The 22,432-nt window shown below is 39.0% G+C and overlaps 1 protein-coding gene across 4 annotated transcripts in view; it reads left to right on the forward strand.

Moving 5' to 3' along the window:
* Nucleotides 1-839: 839 nt before the first annotated feature.
* clstn1 (calsyntenin 1) overlaps nt 840-22,432 on the forward strand; it is a 32,816-nt gene continuing 11,223 nt past the window's right edge. For 2 of the 4 annotated variants that reach the window (XM_027170297.2, XM_027170299.2), the window contains exons 1-5: nt 841-1,119; nt 15,426-15,548; nt 21,060-21,255; nt 21,827-22,035; nt 22,235-22,384. In XM_027170297.2, the coding sequence (XP_027026098.1) occupies nt 1,026-1,119; nt 15,426-15,548; nt 21,060-21,255; nt 21,827-22,035; nt 22,235-22,384 (772 nt within the window). In that variant the 5' untranslated portion in view covers nt 841-1,025. Of the gene's footprint in view, nt 1,120-15,425; nt 15,549-18,838; nt 18,869-21,059; nt 21,256-21,826; nt 22,036-22,234; nt 22,385-22,432 lie in introns of all 4 variants that reach the window. The other 2 variants (XM_027170298.2, XM_027170296.2) reach the window with 2 other exon arrangements.

A 22,432-nucleotide genomic window follows, 5' to 3' on the forward strand; every position in this document is an offset into this window, starting at 1 on the left:
AAGCAAAGCACCAAAGGTTGTTGCTATTCTCGTTTTTAAAATGTACAGTCAGGATTCACACACACATTTATACCAATGGATCATTTAAATGCAACTAAAGGCATGTTGCTGGGAGGAAGAAAGAATCTTGTTAATCCAAGCTCAGGATTGGACTGTGGACCCTGTAACTGTGAGTCAGCAGCACTCCCTGCTTCACCACCATGCCACTTAATAGGCCAGATAAAAAAAGATTTGGTACTTGATGCAAAATGTCATATTTTGTCATACTTATGAATTAAATTTATGAATGAAATCATTAAGTTTATATGAATGACAGAAAATAATGCAGCTTTCATTGATAGAATTTAAGAATGAACAAACCTGGTATGCTTAGAAGCGTAAAGGACTTAAATGGGATTTTTGGTGGGCTAAGAATGTAATACAAAATGATTTTGGATCATTAGGGTATTAATTGTTCTAGCAATTAGGGCAGCATCCCAGTCTGTACCCTCCCTGTGACCACGCCCCTTAAACTAGATAGATGTCTCTATATCACATCTAAATGTATAGCAGATAAAGTCCAGGGACACTATAATAATATCGCAGCTTGATAAACAGGCCACTGTGACCGTGTTGTTGCAGAAAAAAAAGAAAAGGCTGATTATTAAATATTTGCTGCGAGTGCGACTCTGGTTTTAGTCAATTGTATGTTGGATATCAGCTCGTGCACTGACAATAACAGGCGTGACGTCACTCACGTGTGTGCGCGCGTGTGTGTGTGTGAGTGTGTGTGTGTAAGAGAGAGAGAGAGAGAGCGAGGGAGAGAGAGCGAGGGAGAGAGAGAGAGAGAGAGAGAGAGAGAGAGAGAGAGAGAGAGAGCAGTGCCTGAATAGACAGAGCTGCGCGGCAGCCATCTTACAGCTTTCTCCGTCCACCGATCTACATCTCCTGGATATTTCTTTAACAACGGCGAGGTGTACGAGGAGGAAGAGGAGGAAGCGCCTGTTTTTAAGCTTCTTTTTGGTCATTTGAAGCAAAACTACGGGATGAGGAACAGCAGGTCCAAGCCTCTGTGCGCGGCGCACGGACTCCTGCTGCTGCTGCTGCCCGGGCTGTTATGCGCGGCGCAGGCAGCCAAAGGTGAGCTTTAATCCGCAGAGATTTATTTATTCCCCTGTTTGTAGACACACGAGATCCAGATCTTTTATAAAAATCAACACTAAATGGTCTAAACGCTGCCTTATTAAAGGGAAATGACTGTCGTCGGCGTTTGTAGCTGGTGAAGCGGTGCGCACCCGGACAGTGAGGGATGGATGAATGGATGGATGGTGCATTACAGCTTTTAAATCTGTACATAGATTTAAGACTATGTACAGGATCCCGTCTCCGTCTTTTAGTTTGTAAATACATCCAGTTCGTCATGTTCTGTTTTAATGGTCAGGTTATTTATCTGTCCGTCCTGTTCAGTGGGACACCGACGTGCGCCGCCAACACCCTGCGCTCCAGCTGCTCCCTCTTTGTACACGCACAAACCACACTGTCGCAGAAAACAACATCTTGTGTAATATGTCCTTCATTTTCAGTGTCTTTCTGTCTGTTTGCTATCCTTGTGTTGTGTGACTCGTGCCCTGTTCGGGTCCGAGATGTGGAGCAGTTGTAATGAATAAAACGCAAATAACATTGCGCATACTTTAAGGAAAAATCCTCTACGCATTGCAGAGCCTGTGAACAGGATCCTATTGTAAAGGATTTATAGAAGTTACTTTGTCATGATGATGATGATTGAAGACGTTTCATTTATTTTATTTTATTTATTTATTTTGGAGGCCTTGGTTGCAGGTGCACAGGCATCAACAGTAGTCAGGACTTCTTCATCATCATCATTATGATCATTAATCTATCTAGTGCTGTAACATTGCATTACATTTTTACTGCTTTTATCCTACAATTAAATTGGGATTATACACTCTCAGATAAAAGGATGCAAAAACTGTTTTGTATCTTCAGTATGCATCTTGTACCTATATGATATAATACAAGGTGATAAAGGTCAAATAATGTACTTTTTAAAATAATTACTATTCCAGGTAAAAGAAAAGGTACACGTGTAAAAGTATGACCTATATATCCATCCCATCCATCCATCATATATATTAAATGTGTGTGTGTGTGTGTGTGTGTGTGTGTGTGTGTGTGTGTGTGTGTGTGTGTGTGTGTGTGTGTGTGTGTTTGGTTACCTTTTCAAAGTCAAAAGGCTGCTGCCTAGCAGTTTTCCTGATATGACACATCTGCACATTGCCCTATATATTATATTTTACCCTGGCAGTCAGGACGTCCTCATATATCACTCTAATACTGGAACATTACACACTCTTCTGCTTTAAATGAAAATATGTTGCACTTTTAAATATTGAAAATGTGATTTGTCCTTACAAATTATGCAGCACATGTCATAGAAAGGTAACATATGGGTTCTACATGTCAAATTAAAATAATGTATGGTCTGGACACATGACGCTTCACATGCCCAAGCTAATTTCTAACAAGGTTTTAAGCCAGACCCATTGACACAACATGCAGAGGAATGGGTTGAAGGGTGACAATAATTGTCAAGCATAATGTAGTTGCCATGTGCAGCAGCTGGGAATGCACAACCAGAGGCCAGCAGTCAGGAAAGTGGATAAAAGCTGAATTGTGGTGCGGTCCTGTCATGGCACTGGTGCTAAATAAGCTTACAGCATGACATGATGTTCCTGGGATATTTTTTTATACAGGATGTTATTAAATGTCAGGTTTATTTTTCCTGCATAAAAGAAAGATGAAGGTCATGATGAAGGCTTTGCATAGGCTTTGTAAGGTCGAGTGAGAGCACGGTTAAAAACAGGCAGGAAATTGCTTCATTCCTTTATTATAGCTTAAAAGTATGTTGTCATGACATGTCAGCATGACTGCAGTCAATAGTGATTGCAAATCCACTTGTAGCCTTAAAAAAACAAAGGAAATTTTTTATTTTATTTTTTAAATTATAAAACAGAACTTATTGTTTATTTGCATTCAATTTTCAATGCAGAAAATACATTTTAGAAACTATACTAAAATGCTATAAAGACTGAGCTCTTATCTTTCATGTTTTTTTTTCCAGTTCATCCAACAATCATAAATTGGTCCATTCAGCAAAAATATATTTTATTCATTTAAAATGATGTGTGCTGCAAAATATTTCACTTTTATTGACTATTAATCATAGCTATCAATAACATCTCAAAGAGTTAAAGAAGTCACACTTGTCATCATTTATTAATTTTAGCAATCTTGGCTCAGACATCAGAATCCTCTACTAGATCTGTTGTGCTTTCTGAAAGGATCTACTACCCTTAATGTCTTTCACAGAAAGTCTTTAACTAAAGCTGTTTATTGCAGCACACCTGCTCCCTTCCCAACTGTTATCACTCGAGGAGCACGTGAAGCCAGATCCAGGCCGACCACCAGGTTACTCTCTGGTCTCGTGTAGCTGTTTTCTTCTTCCATGTCCCACCCTTGCTGTTTGTTTGTTCTGTGTAGACTCTGAAAAATAATCTTTACCAGCCACAAAAGACTGTGTGTTTAGTGTATTATTCAGGCCCTTTTTTTTTTTGTTAATACAATCTGCTCATGCTTTTTGTATTGGTGAGAGTACAGGCAGTACCCGAGTTACTGAAGATCAACAAGAGACTACAGCATGTAAACGAACAGTATCTTTTTATTCCACCAGCCTTGGCATACTTATGATTTTAATATTATTTCTTACAGCATTACTGTACAGAGTATTAGCTGCCAGCGGATACATATGGGTGTTTGTTGAATTAATCAGTTGCATGACTAATTTCTTAATCATGTTTAGTAGCGGCCGGTCACGATATTTAATTAGAGAGCTTTTCCCTGTCAGGAACTTGATGTTACTATTAAGAACACATTGTGGTTATCACTTGGCATCTCGATGTAGGCACAAAGCTATTACATATTACGTGTATGTATAGGTTTCGGGTCTGAATAGCGAACACAGTAAAAAAAACGCACTTCCTGTTAGTCAGCCCTTTATTTCTAACCACAGGACACTTAATGTCATTTTATTTCTAGTTTCGTCTGCGAAGGTTCAAGAACCTGTTGTATTTCATGTCTGCCTTGACATAACCTCAATGTGTCAGTAAGGCAGAAGTGGATAAATTAACCACACACATCTGGGGAGTTTCATGCTGTGTAATCACCGGATGCAGCTACTAACAATAATCTGTGTTAGTCGACAGTCTCTGCGCTGGAAGAAATCAGCCCCAGCCTATATTTCAGACCATACTGTGTAAATATTTATGGCACATGATGTGATGATTGTTACACTCGGTGCTCCTGTTCTAAATTCTACAATTGTATTTGATATGTAGATATAAATAATTTACATTAAGCCATTTGTTGCAGGTAAGTTGATGGGAGGAGCCAAAAATGAAGGCTTAACCCTACTAGCTCAGTTATACCAGCCGACCAGCCGTCATGGATCATTTTGATTGGTGGTTATGCAAATGTCTTGTTTTTACTGCAGTGTGCTGTGATAACATGGTGATTCTGGATTGTAATTTCATACCATTAGGCAAAAATATCACATTTGAGGACATTTTGGTGACACCTGATATGTCTGAAGATTATATACTATTAAAATACTTTTAGCAAAAAAACACATTTTTAAAACTCCTCCCTTTTGTTTATATCATGATAATGGATCTAAAATGAACATTTCAGATTGAACAGTGCATAATATGACACAATGTATGCTGTTGCAAGATTATTGGTGCTGGATGTTTGACAGGGTTGCGTTTTTATAACAGCAATATGTCATGACAGACTTGACATTTAACATAAAACATGACATAAATAAATAGAAATGATTGCTTCTGAATTTTTTTATTAGTAAACTGCCGTAGTCTAAATTTAAACGATTAAGTATAAAGATGCTAGATTTAGCGCATATTTCCATCAGGAAGGAATAATCAGGAGATTATTTTAGGTATTCTAATCCCAGTCTACACACAATCCCACAATCTGCAGTGTTTCAGAAACCCATATGTTAGTCTGATGTATGAGCTAATGCATTTTTCAGAACATTTTTCCCCCCACACTTATAGTTTATCAGTGTCTTTTCCAGATTATTCACCCAGCTCTTAAATAGTGCAGAACTTTTTTCCAACTTTGCTATAAACAGCTTTATAGTCAGCACTTGTACCCTCCAGGCTGACTCTTTGCCTGTCTCAGCAGCTCGCACTCAGTGAGGACGCGACGCACGATGCGGCTTCTCTTCCATGCGGCATGATGTGTAATGTCAAATCATCCCAGCTGCAGATATCAACAGCCCAAATGCCAATCAAGTATTCATGATGCAGTTCTGCTTCACTGAATGTCCCCCAGTAACACCTTGCTGTTTGTGCTAAATATAACAGCTAAAGGCTGCTAATGGCTGTTAGAACTCACCAGGGGAATGAAATATGCCTCGATACTGCATGAAAATAAATATATATTCAAATACGTGAGGCATTACACCTTCCTAAGGCAATTGCAATGCACTAAAACTCTAGGAATTCATTGGTAGTGCTGGGAAATGTGGAGGCGAACGAAGCTTTTTCCCCCTCTGGATAGTTGTTTTCCTTAAAAAAATATCTACTACATACAGCACTTAAAGGGCAGAGAAACCAGTCATCCAGTTTAAATGAAAATATTTTCATATCCTCCAGATAAAGTGAGATATTAATCTATTAATTTGGCAGTCATCTTTATGAGAATAAATAACCTTTAATAATAGGACTAACTGGTGTTTTTTCCCTTCCTCCTGGGAAACTAGTGAATATTAGACCTGTGTATGTTAAACACAGTGCACCAGTTTTTCTGCTCTGTTTATCTCCAGATTGAAAAAATAGAACAAAAGACTTCTTGACCTGGAGTTCAAGTCTGGAACGAACACATCACTGTGGGCCCACTGCTGGTAGCATATTAACTCAGACGTTCTGCATGCATTGTGATCTAAATCCTGAATTCCAGAGATGAGGCGAGCGGGGCAGGCATCATAATATCCATCAGCTGGTTATTGTTGGCGAATGCTTTGGCTTAGAATTTCTATGAAAACTACTTTGGTCAAATTTCACTGTGACCAATGGGTTATGACTGGGTCAATACTTGTTATGACGCGGTCATTTATGGCTGATATTATTAAGTGTATGAAGTCCACATGTACGGCATGATTGATCTTTTAAACACAAAAATCATTATTAACAGTACAGACGTCACGACTTGTTAACAGAATGATAGTTTTGTCTTGTGGAGTTTGCTGAAAGGAGGCTTGAAACAGGTTTGCTAAATGTATCAGCGCTAATGGCGTGTGCTTTGCATAATGACTCGGATTGTAGTGTGTTTTTATTCACCGAGTCCGAGTAGGAAATGCAGAGAATTTCTCATTAGGCTAATAATGAAACCTGATTTATGAAACGTTAAATGAGGGAACTGTAAATAATATGCACTTTCGGATGAAATCTGTGCATGCTTTGAGCCTGTCTGACCTGTGTGTCTCGAGAGAGATGTTTTTGTTTCGGGAAACACATCCCTTTGCCAGTTTGTGCCCTAGTGCGTCAGAAGTGCCGACTCTATGGGAACAGGTAACTAGAGAGCTATTAGCTACATCTAAGAGCTGTGTGTGTGTGTTTCAGCCACAGGTGGGCTCAAAGCGATCTCTGTGCTGTGTGGCCTTCTCTCTCGCACTTCACTCTCACTGGCTCTTTGTGTGGCTCTCGCTGAGCCCAGATTGAGCCCCATTCATGACCGCCCTGCCCCCAACCCTCCTAAATAAATGCCTTAGCCTTGTTGTCTGTGTTGTGATTGCTGCAGTGGACAAACAGACTGTTCTTTGAGCACATAGGAACCCCCTGCCTTGCTTTCTGGGGCCAACAGCTCTGTCTATGTGAAGGAGTTTTGGCTTGTCACCCATTTTCCAAGTTTGTCTCTGAACACTCAATCGTGGCTGTTTGCAGATCAGTTACCTGCTTATATCCTCACTTGTCTCAGTGCTGTGCTTTCCTTCAGAGTGGAAACTTGAGAGATGTTTTATGATCAGACTAATTATCAATTCTTTGTGTGGGCCTTGAACAAACTTCTTATTTGAAAAGAATCTCATCGTGGGCGTTGAACCGTGTAGCACAACTTGCTCATCACATAGTCATGTAACCTTCTGGAGGCATGATCAGCGTAGGAAGAGTGGTTTTATTTATTTATTACTTTCCAGCATACCGAAGAAATGTCGAGATTCTGTAGTAGTAAAGATTGGCTGCTTGGCTGACTCATGTGTATATAGAGTCTTAAAGATCTGCTCCTGAAGACGGGCCGTCATTGAGCTGCCCTGGCTGCTTTGTGTGCAAGTAGCTCTTTGTAAAGCTAGATTTGAATGTCCTATTGTGCCTCGCATATTCTCATGGGAACCCGAGAAAGACGTCAAACCACAGTTACAAATTTGTCTCGAATAGAGTTTCTTTGTCAAACCCTTTAACTACACTGCCACCAAGATACGAATTTTGTCTGTTTCCTCAGTATGTCAAGGTGTAGATCACCTGGTACTTTTTTTGTCCTGCCGCAGACAGAATAATTCGAGTTGAGATCTCTCAGCTCTTTGCACTGAAGGTGTGAATGGGGAGGCGTTGTTGGTGCTATTTGGCTGTGGTTGCTGTAGCTCATGCTATGAGTATGATGAGTGTCACAACACACAACACACTGCCTGCACTGTTCTGGTCAGAAATAACCATAACGAGCTATTTAAAAGTTCCCGACACTGGACACTTCTTCTCAATGTGACCCACAGTCCTTCATTAATAATGCAGTGTTTCTGCACAAAATGGAAGTGGAGCTGATCGACTTTATGATACGTTGACCTCCTACAAGAACGTTTACGTGTGGAATGGAATTAAAATAAAATTGACAGTAAGGTCGAATGGATTCATTTCTTAAGGACAAATATTTTACATTATATTTACAACAACATAGATATTGTAGGATAAGTGCAAATGTGCAAGAGTTCAGTTGTAGTCAAGTATATGCAGCAGCAGGGTTGTTAATAATTTAATGACAACCCATCACTGATTTTCTCACGAGTTTTCACATGATTTTAACGCTCTTTCTTTGATGAGTGAAGTGATAACATGGCTTGTTAAAAAAAGTGGGGGAAAAAAATGATGAGATGATGAGATTTCAGGGCATCCTAAAATAAAAGAAGAATCCCGTTCAATTATTGAGAATCATTTTTATAAATAAATATGTAACCCTTTTTAGATATAATCATGTTTTATATTTGGCTGAAAGGTTTAAAACGTGCTTCGGCAGAGTTTGGTGTCTAAACGTAAAACCTGGAGTTTCAAATGTGGATTAAAAAAAACAACAATTTACGGATGCTTAAATCCAATTAGTATTCAGAGAGTAAAATTTCTTACCCAGATATCTTTAGAAGCTTTAAACGTATATGTTAATTTTATTAGTATCCCTAAGTCATTGTGTCTGTAATGCAGACGATTCTTTTCATGAAAAGACCAGCGGCCTGACTTTATAACCTCCGCCTCCTAATTCATCATTGTTAACACACACACACACACACACACACACACACACACACACACACACACACACACACACACACACACAGACTTAGATTGAAAGGCGGTTTCTCTGTGTGGCTACCGGTTGTGGTCTGGTTCAACTAAGGTGCAGGTTAAATTGCCCTACTTGGTAGCAGCAATTAAAATGTCTCTTGGGTTACAATAATTGTGTCCGTTTCCTATTGTGAATGATTGTAGACAACTCAGATTGGGTTATATGGTCCTTGCTGTAAACATACCGTTACCCACATAATTCATTTACATTTATTCGGTAATTGCTTTATCCTTAATCAGGAGCCTGGGCATGGGGCAGACTCGGGGCAACACGCACATACACACAGATATTCCCACATTCACTCCCAGGGGCACTCTGGTATAACCAGCTGACTTACTGCTCTGTATATGAGAGATGGAAGGATGCATGTTGTAATGTATTCGACTACAGGTTCTAACTTTTATTTCTTGATTTCTAAACAGCCTCTCAACTCAGAATTCCTAGCTCAGGTGCTTGAGTTCACCAAGGGACGTCAGATCGACACGGCTCTATGCAGCATCATCAGTAAACACATGAGCTCTTCTGACCTTTAAATGAGTTCAGCTGTATATATTATTATTTGCTTTAGATCAGTCAGCTTACAGCTGCATTCAATTTTTAAATCTATATCAAAACTAAAACTATACAGATTGCCGTTTTTGAAAAGGAAAAGACACAGCATTCATGACTGGTTAACTGCGACTAGCTTGTTGAAAGAGTGTAAGCATTAAAAGGGTTTTACCACGAGGTAAGTTGGTAAGTTGAACACAATATTAAAGTCCATGCAGACTGTAAACCGAGCTAAAGAAGGAACTGGTGACCTTGGGGCTGTGAGTCTTCCCAGGTCATCACCGTGATGCTCTGTCGACAAACTGCTGACTCCACTGTCAGTAATGAAACACGTATAGTACATACCGAAGCTCTATCATAGATTTCATTAGTAGTTTTTTTTTTAAACATTCACCTCTATTCCCTTCCTGCAAATCAACCTGCTTTTTAATGGAATGAAAGTAAAACCAGACCAGCGGGATTGAAAAATTATTTCTGGCCCAGCCAAGCCGATGCACTTGTGATTAATGGGCTGGGATCTGTTTGTACAGCACTGTTGGATCCTCATGCCTGAGGCTTTTTGTATAGCACATGTGATACACTATTGCAGTTAGTCCAAATAGTGCTAGTTCATGACCTTGCCAGTGAATGAAACGGGAGCATCCTATTATAGGATTAAATGTCTTTGGGCTGACATACCATGGATCGCATGCTGTTCTATAAGATAGATTCCCCCATCCCTAACTTGCTAACACACACATACACACCCACATACACACACACACACACACACACACACACACACACACACACACACACACACACACACACACACACACACACACACACACACACCCCTCTGTCTGTTTCCCTGCTACAAGCCTTGAATGCATCTCCTCATTGATTGTATAACACTGCAGTAGTTGCTAACGCACCGGTCTGACAGAATGCAGTGGGCTGAGTGTGTGGCTGCGCTGGATAACGTGCAGAAAAGAATGTGTGTCGGACATGTTTCTCACTACTGGCTCTTATCTGAACGTCGGAATGCTGAGGTTAGCCGTCTGAGGGTAGCTGAAGTGCAGTGCAGGCTCATTCCGGAAGCCTCCCCACTTTCCTCTGGTCGTCAAGGTTTATTTACCTCAAACAAACACTCACACACACACACACACACACCCAGACGCCGACACACAAGCACGCATGCTGCCTTGCCCTGGATACACAGAAGCCCTCAGCTTTCAGTCTATGACTTTGTGCTCAATTTTGCTGCACAGCCAAAGACCGCTCCCAGCCACGCGTGTCTCCGTACCCCATCATTAACTGTTAATTTCTGTCTGCAGGCTCCATGAAGATTTAATGAGGAATAAGTGGGGTGATTTTGTATATTTAACATGCATTGAAGGCAATCTGGATATTAAACTACCGAGGGGGCGAAAACACTGATGATGTCTTGGAAAGGAAATGATAATGACTCATTTGAATCAAAAGGAATCATCTATGTCTTTGAAACAAACAGTATATGTAATTATTACTGTTTTATTTGTTGTTTTTTAAACTTGGATGATGAAGCAGCATTGGACTTACATTTAGAAAGAAAGTGAAAGTACAATTCCTGATATTTGGGAATTGTGTACTGTCAAATGTCAGGACTGTTTTCAGTCACTGTACAGGTTTAGGGTTATTTCTTATTTTTTATTCTTATTTATAATAAATGTTCAATATAAAACAATTATTTTCTGCCTCTGCCACTGACTCAGGGTCCATCTGTCCATCTGCCTGTAGTTATGTCTGTTTGAGATTTGGTAGTTTTAGCTGGATATCTCAAAGAACAGCATTTATATTTAACTCTCATTGTATCTATCAGATGAACAAATTTGATTTAGGAATCCATAGAATCTGGACCAAGGTCACAGCAAGGCCATTTTAAGGCTATTTTAGGCATACAAAATAATATTATAATGGGTAAAATGTAAAATAATAAACGTATTCATGGATGATGGAAGTAATATTTTATGCAAAACACTTTCTTTAAATACATTAACCCTTTTGGCTGTCATGTACGATTAGCAGTGATAATATAATACAGCAATTAGCGTAGCGTAGTGTATGAGACTTTACTAGGTTAAGCAAACTGAACGGGAAGCATGTCAGACAGTGTGTTCTACTAAATAAAACCATCAGGGTGTTGAGCACTCTAATTGTGCTTGACTGCGAAGGTCAAGATGAAAACATTAGAGTGTGAATCTCAACTGCTTAATCAAGCTTCACATCTTCTATGGATGTGTGAGCAATCAGAGCGAATTTAATGAAAGATTTGCTGTAATATTTCTTTCTTCAGCTTGCACAGTGGGACACACAGCTGTGTTTTTTACCGCTCCATTATTTATACAGCCTTGTAGTTCGGATTTCATGACAGTCAGATGTTCTTAATGCGGTCTACTCGTCTATTGAGCAGAGAAGGATGCCATTTGAGTATTTCATCATGTCTTCTATTGTGGTCTGTTTATGAGTTGTCAAGTGCTCAGTGTGTTTATGCTCCTGTGGGGGCTTGTCTCATGTGGCTGTAGGTCAGTGGGCTTTATAGCGATGGTAATAGCACATGCTCAGATATTTCTCTATGTAGAGTGAGCAAGTGGGTGAGGTTGGCACAGTGCCATACCACATCGCTGTATGGGCAACAACGGCAGCGATCTTGAAAATATTTTCCACCACATCAGAGCGCCTTCAGGCACCCACGTATTCACACATACGTAAATGGACGTTTCATAGAGCAACTTAAAGTAGCTCATTTACACTGACCTCTGGGGTAAACTGTGGTTAATAGCTGCCCTGATAAAGGACAGAGTGGCAGATTGTTGGGTTCTGACAATTGGCCTTGTGCCACCTTATCAGCTCCTACTGAGAATAGCTTTACTTAACTTGAACTTAAACTGTTTTTGATGTAAATCATCAAAAACTACAAGGTAAAAATTCAGGTCTGAACCTGAATAAAGAAAATCTCAATACATAAAAGTTCCATATCCTTTAATATTTAATAAAGCGAAATAATTTTTTAATTTAGTTACATTGACCAAATTCTTGCATTCTTTGCTTTAAAAAAATTTTTTTGTGTGCTTATGATGAAACTTAATGGCAGACAATTATTTAGCAGTTTTTTTTTGGAAACTTAATCTTGTTCGTTGTTCTAGACGCATGTGTTTAAAACGGAGACGGTGTTGTTCTGCGCTAGTCAAATGAAAAGCTCATTGAAACACTATTAACCTTTAATAAACCCAGCGCGTGGAACACGGCTTGTTTCATCAACCTAATAAACTTGATTGGATCATATACAACGCTAACACATGCTCTTATTATGATAACTATCCATATTTCATAATATATTTTTCCTAATCGTGGTAAGAAAATAAAGCAAACCAGATGTAAGCAAAACACAAAACAAATTATGAATGCGAAACACAAAATCAACAAAAAATCAAACAAGACTTCTCCACCTTCTAGTAAATCTTTTGCTGCTGTACATTTAGAAGGCCTAATTTCTGTCTTCATGAGCGTGTTTGGATCAGATAGACCAGCACAGAAATATATTTTAAAAGCCTGGGAATGAACTTAGTCCATCCCTCAGTAACACTTAAAGCTTCTTGACTTTAAGACAAACTCAAATATATATATATATATATATATATATATATATATATATATATATATATATATATATATATATATATGTATATATATATATATATATATTATATTATATTATATTATATTATATTATATATTAAAAAAAATCATAACAGTTTAAGATGTGTAAGTTTTGCATTAATATTTACTTTAGCATACCTTAGCTTAGAACTTTACTTTTTTATTTGTGAGGTCTTCAGAGATGCATTAAACCGAGCCAGTCACAAAACTGTACCTATCGTCATTTAAGGCAATTTGGATAATAGGTTATCTGGGTAGAATGATCTGACTACCTGTCCAATCACAACCGACTGCAGCGTGAGACTCCTCAATGAGAGCTTTGCAGTTAAGACGATTTATGTGACTGATCACAACTGACAAACAAGCTCTTAATCTCTGCAGTTAGAACTCTGTTGGATTGTACTTTATACCTATGGAGCTTTAAGTTAAAATGTTATGTTTTTTTATTGTGGTTGAACCTGTACGTACATTGGAGGTCTTTGCTGTGAACAAAGTTTGTCAGATTTATTACTCTCTATATTATAATTTATTTTTGCATTTTAGGTTATTTCCTCTCATTAATGTCGCAGAGAACACTGTGTCTGTTGTGTCCTCAACATTACCTATAAAGCTCAGAGGATTAGTTTGGCTCATAAATCACCAGAATCTGCTCAAGCATGCTGGTGATGGCAGCTGCACAAAGTCTATCCCCTGCTGGCCATGTCACCATTCCATATGTAGACTTAATAAATATAGCTATATATCCCAAGGATGTGTTAGATTTGACCATGATTAGTCAAGGAGATTTTACACTATGTGAACATTTGGGGTCTTTTTTTAGGCTTGAGATTTGGTATGGTCTAATTATCCATGACACATTTTACCCTGTTAAGGGGTAAGATGAAACGGTGCAGCAGCAAAAACAGCCTGTGTTATGTTATGCTATGCTAAATCTAAAGGGAAAGATGTATCAGATTATGAAGTACAAAATATGGAAATGGTGGAACAAACTATTTTGTACTTAATTATGAGTGCATTGTAAATATTCTGGTTTCAGGAGAATCAACATCATCTTTTTGGTGCAGTTGCTGCTTTCAAGCTGTACATCCTTTAGCTTTGGCTGTAACTCTCGATTGAGTTGTATTTAACACATGCTGGCCAGTTGTATGGAGAGATCCCCCTGTTTCTCAGCATCCTCCTGTTTCCTGCCACTCTCCTGCTGTTAGTATTGCCTGTGTGCATTTGACTCAGCACTCTGAAGGCTTTGCATTTTTCTCAGGAGCTGCTGAGGCATTCACATTCAGGCACGAACGGCCATTATCTGTAGAAGCGAGCGACGCGCCCGTCACCTCCCTCTCGGCTCTGTGTGTCCCGTCTCTGTCGTGACAGCACTTTCGGCAACAAGTACAGCCAAAACACATCCCTGCCTGGCTGTCTGGTTTCTGGCAAGATTAATGAGTTGGTTGGATATGCTTCATATTATATCTCTCTATATCCAGCACACTCTCACGATAACATAAAAGCACATGAATTTGCAACATCCAACTAGATCTGAACAGAATAAAAGCCAGGTCAGGAGCCATAGCTTTTCTTGCCTCATTTTGCACAAGACCTAATTAATCTGTTCTTGCTGCTGTGAATACTTCTCAAAAATATTTTCTGGGTTACTGTATCAAAGACATGGTAACGAGGGAACTTTTGATGTAATGAGACAAAGTCTGGGCAGTCAATTACATTCACTCATTATTAATCCTTTATAGATGACAATCACTCGATTTAGGAAGGAACACGGATACAAAACTCATGAGGCAGAACTTTTTGTAAGAGATTGTAATATAGGCTAAGTTTACCCAAAATCATTTTTACATTACTTTTACTTTTACTATAATGAAGAAATGGAAATAGAATATGAGTTTTTTTTATCTACCGGGAAGTCGTGACCTAATGGTCAGAGAGTCTGATTCCACAAGCGCCCCCCCCTCCACAAGCTATAGGGTATATTGTTGTTAATAATAATAATGATGATGATGATGCTTTATTCTTTTTTTTATGTTTTTTGATCAGGAAATGACTTTTGATCAGGCTTTTTGAGCAATTTCTGTCCCACCTCACACCTGTCATTCTTTCAATAACTAACAGGTTCATGAAAATAAGGTAAACCTATGAAAATAGTATTAAAAAAACATATAAACAAGATAAGAATATAGAATATATTAGAATATAAGCATGAAGAGTGGAAAGAACATACGTTTATTTGTTTGTTTGTTTGTTTGTTTGTTTGTTTTTTTGTTTATAGCACATAGCTAAATACCAAATACATATTATTGTTATTATTGTTATTTTTTTTGTTTTTTTTTTGCTTTTTCGTCATCTGACTTGCTTTATTAAAGATTTTTTATTTAAATTTGGACTTTTGACTGCATTAAACACAATAAATACCTTAAAATCTGTCAGTATCATAAGGTAGATCAATAATCAGTTAATCTCTTATGTGTCTATGTGTCTATCACTTACGATTCTTCCTTTTTTCTTTACAGTCAACAAACATAAGCCATGGATTGAGACGACGTATCACGGCATCGTGACCGAAAACGACGACAAAGTTCTGCTGGACCCTCCACTGATAGCTCTGGATAAAGACGCCCCATTGCGTTATGCAGGTAACGGGAGACTTCTCGTATCGTTGTCGTGTCTGCACATTCTCCGTCTAGTCATAACATCTCTGATCTTTCAGCTGGCGTGATAGTGATGCATAAATGTTATTCTCTCTGTCTGTAGCAGCTGAAGGCTTACATTAAAACAAAAGACACTGAATATCTTAATAAATGCACATAAATGTTTATAAATCACATGAATATTTGTTGTGTGATAATCTAGTGAGTTTCAGTCAGTCGACAGGAAACAAATTTGAAGGTTAAATGTTTGAGGAGATTGTTTGGAGTGTTTTTTTAACCTCTGGAGAAAATGTATAAGGCTTTTATCACATTTTTGGATCTTTACTTAGAGAGCGTTCTCTGTGTGTCTGTGCGGCCTTGTAAAATGCCTACAAGATGAAACTAGATTTTAATTTTGTTGTTATTGCATCAGACCTGCAATTTTAAACCAAGAGCAGCTGTAACTTGCCGGTTATTCATTTTTCACATGCATTCAATAGCATTTTGCTCACAGGTTAAAGAGATTATTTTACTCGAAACAATAGACGCAGCTGCAATACAATACCAGCCTTTTTAAAATCTCTGATGTTTAAAGGCAGGGTCTCCCATTTTTGAAAGCCAATGTTGACATTTGAAATCACCAAAACAAACACGTCCCTAACCCAAATGGGTCCCACCCCTGTATCGATAGCTCCGCCCACACATACATACGTAACCCAGGCAAATAATGGAAAGAAATGTGTCTTTATCATAGTTGAAAGGAAGAACAACACGAATGCAGATAAACAAACAAGCAAAAATGACACAAAAGCATAATCTTGCAAAGGACACAGGCATATATTAGTTCTGTGTAACAAAGCAAAACCAACGTTACTCACCTATCGAGAAGGAAAAAAGCGCCTCGGCGTCTTAAGTAAAGTTTACAACATATTCACAGATTGGAGTTTCCCGAGTCAATAACTCCTGAGCTAAACGCTGTTACTACACAAAACGTGGTTGTAGCTGCCTCTCTACATTACTACGATAGAAAAGAGGTGTTATTTGTGTATTAACAGTGTTTAGCTCAGGAGTTATTGACTTGGGAAACTCCAATCTGTGAATATGCGCCAACTTCCTGCTCCTTCAGTTCTCTCCAGCGCTGGAAAGCTGATCCTATATTAACATGGGTCTTACTTCTTGCCTTATCGTAAGCCTTTCTTCGCTTTCTTTCTTTGTTTTTATCCTCCGTGTCACTGTTAAAACTGCTTTCTGCTAATGTCACACATGCGCACTGAACACTCTCTCCGCCGCATATTGACAAGACACGCCCCTTTCTGCTCATTGGCTACACGTTAGTTTTGATTTTTGTTTATTATCGGCCCGACTCAGTTTTCTGAAGCATTTCTCAAAAATCGGAGACCCTGCCTTTGATGTTTTCCACAACATTATGAAACATATATGTGGTACTGAGTTACGTTTTTGTCAATGATAACGATGATCGTTGTTGTTTGCTTCAGAGGTACAGAGAAAAACGATGGACAGTGCTAGCTTTATCTTACGCCTCTTCTAATCACTGCGAGATTTACTTTGGCCTCATTTCAGAGCTCTTTAAGCACAGAATGCTCTGTTTTCCCTCCAAGCACTCCAAACGCCAGGCTTTTGAGTTATCTCAGGCTTCTAACAGTCTAGCAGCTGTAGTCGTCTTTAAGTACTGTGCCACGAGAATGTGCACATTCTCTCAAGTGTTGTGTTCTGCTGTAAGCCTCCATTGGTTTTTACAGATGGACAGTCCATCTGAGCTGTAATCTAAAAAAAAGGGTAGGAAAACGCATGGAAGTCTGGTGGAGGCTTCACTAGCTGATGTGTTTGTCTAGTGCAGGTTTCCTTTGTGTGCATATTTACCTGCTTTACAGTACAGGAGCAAATAATCTATAATTCAGTCATTATGATGCATGAAGGTCACATAAATAATGTCAACAATTCAACACCCAGTTTATTTATTCTAAACTAGTCAATGCTCCATTTAAGAATTGGGTTTGGTTTTGTTTAAAATTTTCCTCATGTCCCACCAGGGAACATCCTAGAATTCTTAGTGAATATTAAAGTGAAGGATCTTTAATTAGCTGGTAATGAGAAAACAACCTTGATCTTGCCATAAATATAGCCTTCGACACTCAAATGACATTAAAAAAACAATAATTTCAAATGCACATGTCCCCCTGCACATCCACTGTCCCCTTATGATCCATTCTAACATAACACAGTCCCTGGAATTATACTGGAGAGATGATCACTGTTCCTCCAATAGATGTTTTATAAGTGTTATAACGTAAGTGTTATAACGATGGTGATGGAGATCTTGAAGGTCACTCCTAAACCTTGAGACACCTTGGCTGTAAAAAATCATAGCAAAACGATTTTACAGCTTTTTTCTCATTAAACCATTCTGTGTACTCTCAAGCCCTGTGAATGGGGGTGGAGTCATCCTGGAAGAGACCAGGATGTACACGGTTCACCACAGGTTCACAATACACGGTTCACCACAGGATCATTCTGATCGGTCAGAATATTAAAATTTGCCGTGCCATTCCATCCTAAGTGAGGAAAAAAACACCCCTTAGAGATTTTTCTTTCATTAGTCTGTGTTTACATACTAGTCATGACACATAGATGTCATACATAGATGTCACAATGACAAGTGCTAAGCTGGGGTGAAATCAACGAGGATCGAGTATTGATGTGCACCGCAGTCACAGGTCCAGGCTAGGCTTTTAGCCTGCTGTCTTTAGGGCTATATGCAGCAATATCACAGCCAAAGCTCTGTCAGTTTCCAATATTGCTCATGACTCATCGATAGCAAGTTCTTATGAACTATAAAGGCATCAGAGTCGTTCCCTGTGTCACTCCAGAGCAGAACGTCAAATAAACCATGGTGGTCCATAGCAAGGTGGCTCTTGGTAGTCTAATTTATTTTGGTATGGTTAAAGAGGGGCAAAGCAGCTCCTGTGTCTTTTGCTCTGCACTACAACTTTGGATAGAAAATCCGTCTTAAAATATACTTTTATTTTAAACTGTCTTTAAATATATATTTTTTCTTTTCTCTGTAAATTTGTACACGTACATATCATATCAGGGCATGAAATCTGCATCTTGCAAGAACTAAAAGCTTACATTCAATAAAATAAAAAAAATGTTTCAAAAGCTTTGTATATACAAATGTGATGCTCTGTGCCCTTCCTGCCCTTCTTTCTGTGTAAACTTTGGAATCTCTTCCTTTCTCTGACTGACTCAGCTTTATCTTCTCTTCCTTCTTGTAGAAAGTTTTGAAGTGACCTTCACCAAAGAAGGTGATGAGAGGCTCTTTCTCCTGCCTTTCTACCATTTTGTTTCATTTTGTATTCTATTCTTTTATTAACCCACTAACACAAAAAAAGCATCTGCGCTTCACACAGAAACGCCTGCCATGCTCTATAATGCCACTTCTCTTTAATAGTTTTGGTTTACTTTTTTCCCTCACCTTCAAATTATTTGGTAAGACAAATATATTAACTGGATGAAAACTTTCTTTGGGGTTCCCTGACTGTAGAAATATAAATGCATGAGACATCCACTGTAGCTTACAGATCCTAGCACTTGATGGTGTTAAAATTAAGGAAAGAAATGCCTTCGACAGATTCACAATTCGACAGAACATCTCCGATTCATTTCTGGAAGCCATATTATTCATGTTTATTAGACGTATTTCTGAAGGTATTTTGTGTGATGTACTAAGGGCTGGCTACCGAATATACAAAACTAACAGACCACTGAAGTTTTCAGTGAGGAAATTGAATAGAGTTTAATCGAACGGCTTTGCTAACTTTAGGAAGAGAAACGTAGCTCCTATAAGGATTTTCAGTGTGCGGTGATGTTGGGATTCAGTGGTTCGCACCTACATTAGCATGGATTAGCTCGCTAGTTGGCCATCATTTACCACCACTATGAACCCTATGTATTCATAGTGCTTTATTCTCCAAAGGTTTGAAAAACAAGGTGATTGCTACACTATTAAAAATAAAGATGCCATAGATGACGTACCCTTGACGTACCCGTCATTAAATGGTTCTTAAAAGAACCCCATAAAGAACAATCTTACAGCCTAAAGTATCTCCTTCCGCTACACATATTTGTGCAATGGAAACATCCCATGGATATAAAAAAAAAAAAAAACCCGAAAGAAACCTAAATGTATGATGTGCTAGATATTAATATAATATGGTCCTCCATAGGAAAAGGGCAGAAAAGTCATGCATGTCAGTTGAGATGAGGGAGGCATGTCAAATGTTGAAGTTTTATTCTAACTAGCTGTGTGTTTGTAGGGGATGTGGTTAAGGTGTTGGTTTATCAAATCAGAAGATTGTGAGCTTAAATCCTAGGTTCACCAAGTTGCTACTGCTGGGCCCCTGAGCAAGGCCCTTGACCGTCAGTTGTATAAAATGTAAGTTGCGACTGCTAAATTTTGTGTATGTAATTAGAGCAAAGGAGGCAAAAATATATCGCGTTTTGGAATCAGTATTGACTCCGAAGTATCAGAATTGAAAATTTTAAAACGACACCCAGCCCTAGACATACACAATTATTGTTTCAAATTGATCTGAAACGTTATTCGGTGCTGTTTGATGTGGATGTCACGCAAGTCAATATTTCTAAACCCTGCTCTCATCCAGTGGTTTTAGTGTCACCAATTCTTTTCACTTTTATCATGTTTTCCGTTTTTAGTTTATAAAAGCCGTGAGAGAGACAACATTGCACAGGAAGACTTCTTTTACATTATCAGTGATTATTAAAGGAGTTTTTTTATTTTATTATCTCTAAGAATCTTTTTTTTTTTTAAATCTGGGTTTATTTTCTTTTGTTTTACTTTATTTCTTTGTGTGCTTTTTTTTATTTTAAGGTCTTGGACTGGTATCTCTGAAACGGACCTGGACTTTTGTTATACTTTGTCATCAGGATATCAACTGTTATTGTAACTGTTTAACTTTGTTTTCTTTTCCGTTTATTTTTAGTAAAACCAGCAAGCAGGGTTATTGTTATACATATGAATGCGGTAGAGATAAAATGGCCAACGCATAACGATTTACTGTTTTGTTGCATTTTCTTTCTGTCCTTTTTTCTTTTATAACAAGTGTTCCTGTGGAATGCCTGTCGACATTCTGGGTTTCTTTCTGCATGACTGGATGCAATGTGACCAAGTGGCTTGGACGAGACACTCAGCCTCACCCTCACCCTTTTAACTCCCCCAACCCTCCCTTCCCCTCCTAGATACTCACCCATTCTACAGCGCTTCTGGCTTCCTCCACAGACCCCAAAGTACCAACCCCTTTGGCTGCCAAAACAACTTTGGCTGTTCTTATTATTTAAGTGTGGTGTGCGATTTGTTTTTGCCATGAGTTTATTCATTTATTTTTATTTTTTTAAACGGTGTAGAGAACTTGCTGTTTGTCTCAGTAGAGGTCTCGACTGAGCCATTGTGTTTCGCCCTTTTCTCCATGTGTCCAGGGGAGATTTGCGGCTTCCGTATACATGGCCAGAACGTTCCGTTCGAGGCGGTGATGTTGGACAAGTCCACAGGCGAAGGAGTGATCCGAGCCAAGGACAAGCTGGACTGTGAACTTCAGAAAGAGCACACGTTCACCATACAGGCCTATGACTGCGGAGAGGGACCCGATGGAGCCAACATGAAGAAATCTCACAAGTGAGTAGAAAAGTTTAAGAAAAAAACCTGTTTATATATAGAAGCCTTTATTCTTTCTTCTCATATCCCCACTTTGGAGGTTAGTGTCAGAGAGCAGGGTCAGCCATGACAGAGAACCCTGGAGCAGCAAGGGATAAGGGCCCAACAGTGGCAGCTTGAACCCAACCCGATTAACCAGAGATCCACCACTGTGACTCTCTCTCTCTCTCTCTCTCTCTCTCTCTCTCTCTCTCTCTCTCTCTCTCTCTCTCTCTCTCTCTCTCTTTTGGTTTAATATATAAATTTTGACATATTCATTTCCCCATGTGAAGGTGCCATATCCGTTACACATTTACTGATACACATGTACCTCAGTACTTATCTCTATCTGTCTGTCTGTCGTTCTTATCAGACTTCTTTGATTTTAGACAGGCGATTAACAGTGTACTATAATAATGCTGGTGATTCAGCATTGCCTCTTTGCTCAGCCTCAATCGGCTATCAATTATCTATCAGTAAAATCTGCGTCATTGGTGGCCCTGCTTCCTCCTGGCAGCAGTCCAGTTGGCATTGACACTTTGTTCTCCTGCAGGGCAACTGTCCATATCCAAGTGAACGACATGAATGAGTACTCACCCGTGTTCAAGGAGAAGTCATATAAGGCTACGGTCATTGAGGGCAAAGCATACGACAGCATCCTGAAGGTGGAGGCAGTGGATGCTGACTGCTCCTTCCAGTTCAGTCAGATTTGCAGCTATGAGATCGTCACCCCTGATATACCCTTTACTATTGACAAGGACGGTAAGATGAGGGAGGTGCGGGATGTGTGTGGCCAGAAAAACCCAGCTTATTTTTAGAGCACAGAATCGCCCTTAGCTGAAATGCATTATTTTTATTTTTTATTAAATTTTTTTTGATGAAGGTGAACCTGGACTAATTTACATCAACAGCTTTTAGACGATATTCAGGGCACATTGTTAAGTTTTCAATGTTAAAACAGGCAACATCAAGAACACTGAAAAGCTGAACTACAGTAAGGAGCGCGCCTACAAGTTGACTGTGACCGCCTTCGACTGCGGGAAGAACCGTGCCTCAGAGGACGTCCTCGTCAAAATCAACGTCAAACCAACCTGCAAACCCAGCTGGCAAGGTATAAAAGTAGTTTATGTCTGAGCCTGAACTCTTCTCTACTCATAAT

The sequence above is a fragment of the Tachysurus fulvidraco genome, chromosome 23, assembly GCF_022655615.1.
Source record: "Tachysurus fulvidraco isolate hzauxx_2018 chromosome 23, HZAU_PFXX_2.0, whole genome shotgun sequence".
Taxonomy (NCBI): Eukaryota; Metazoa; Chordata; class Actinopteri; order Siluriformes; family Bagridae; genus Tachysurus; species Tachysurus fulvidraco.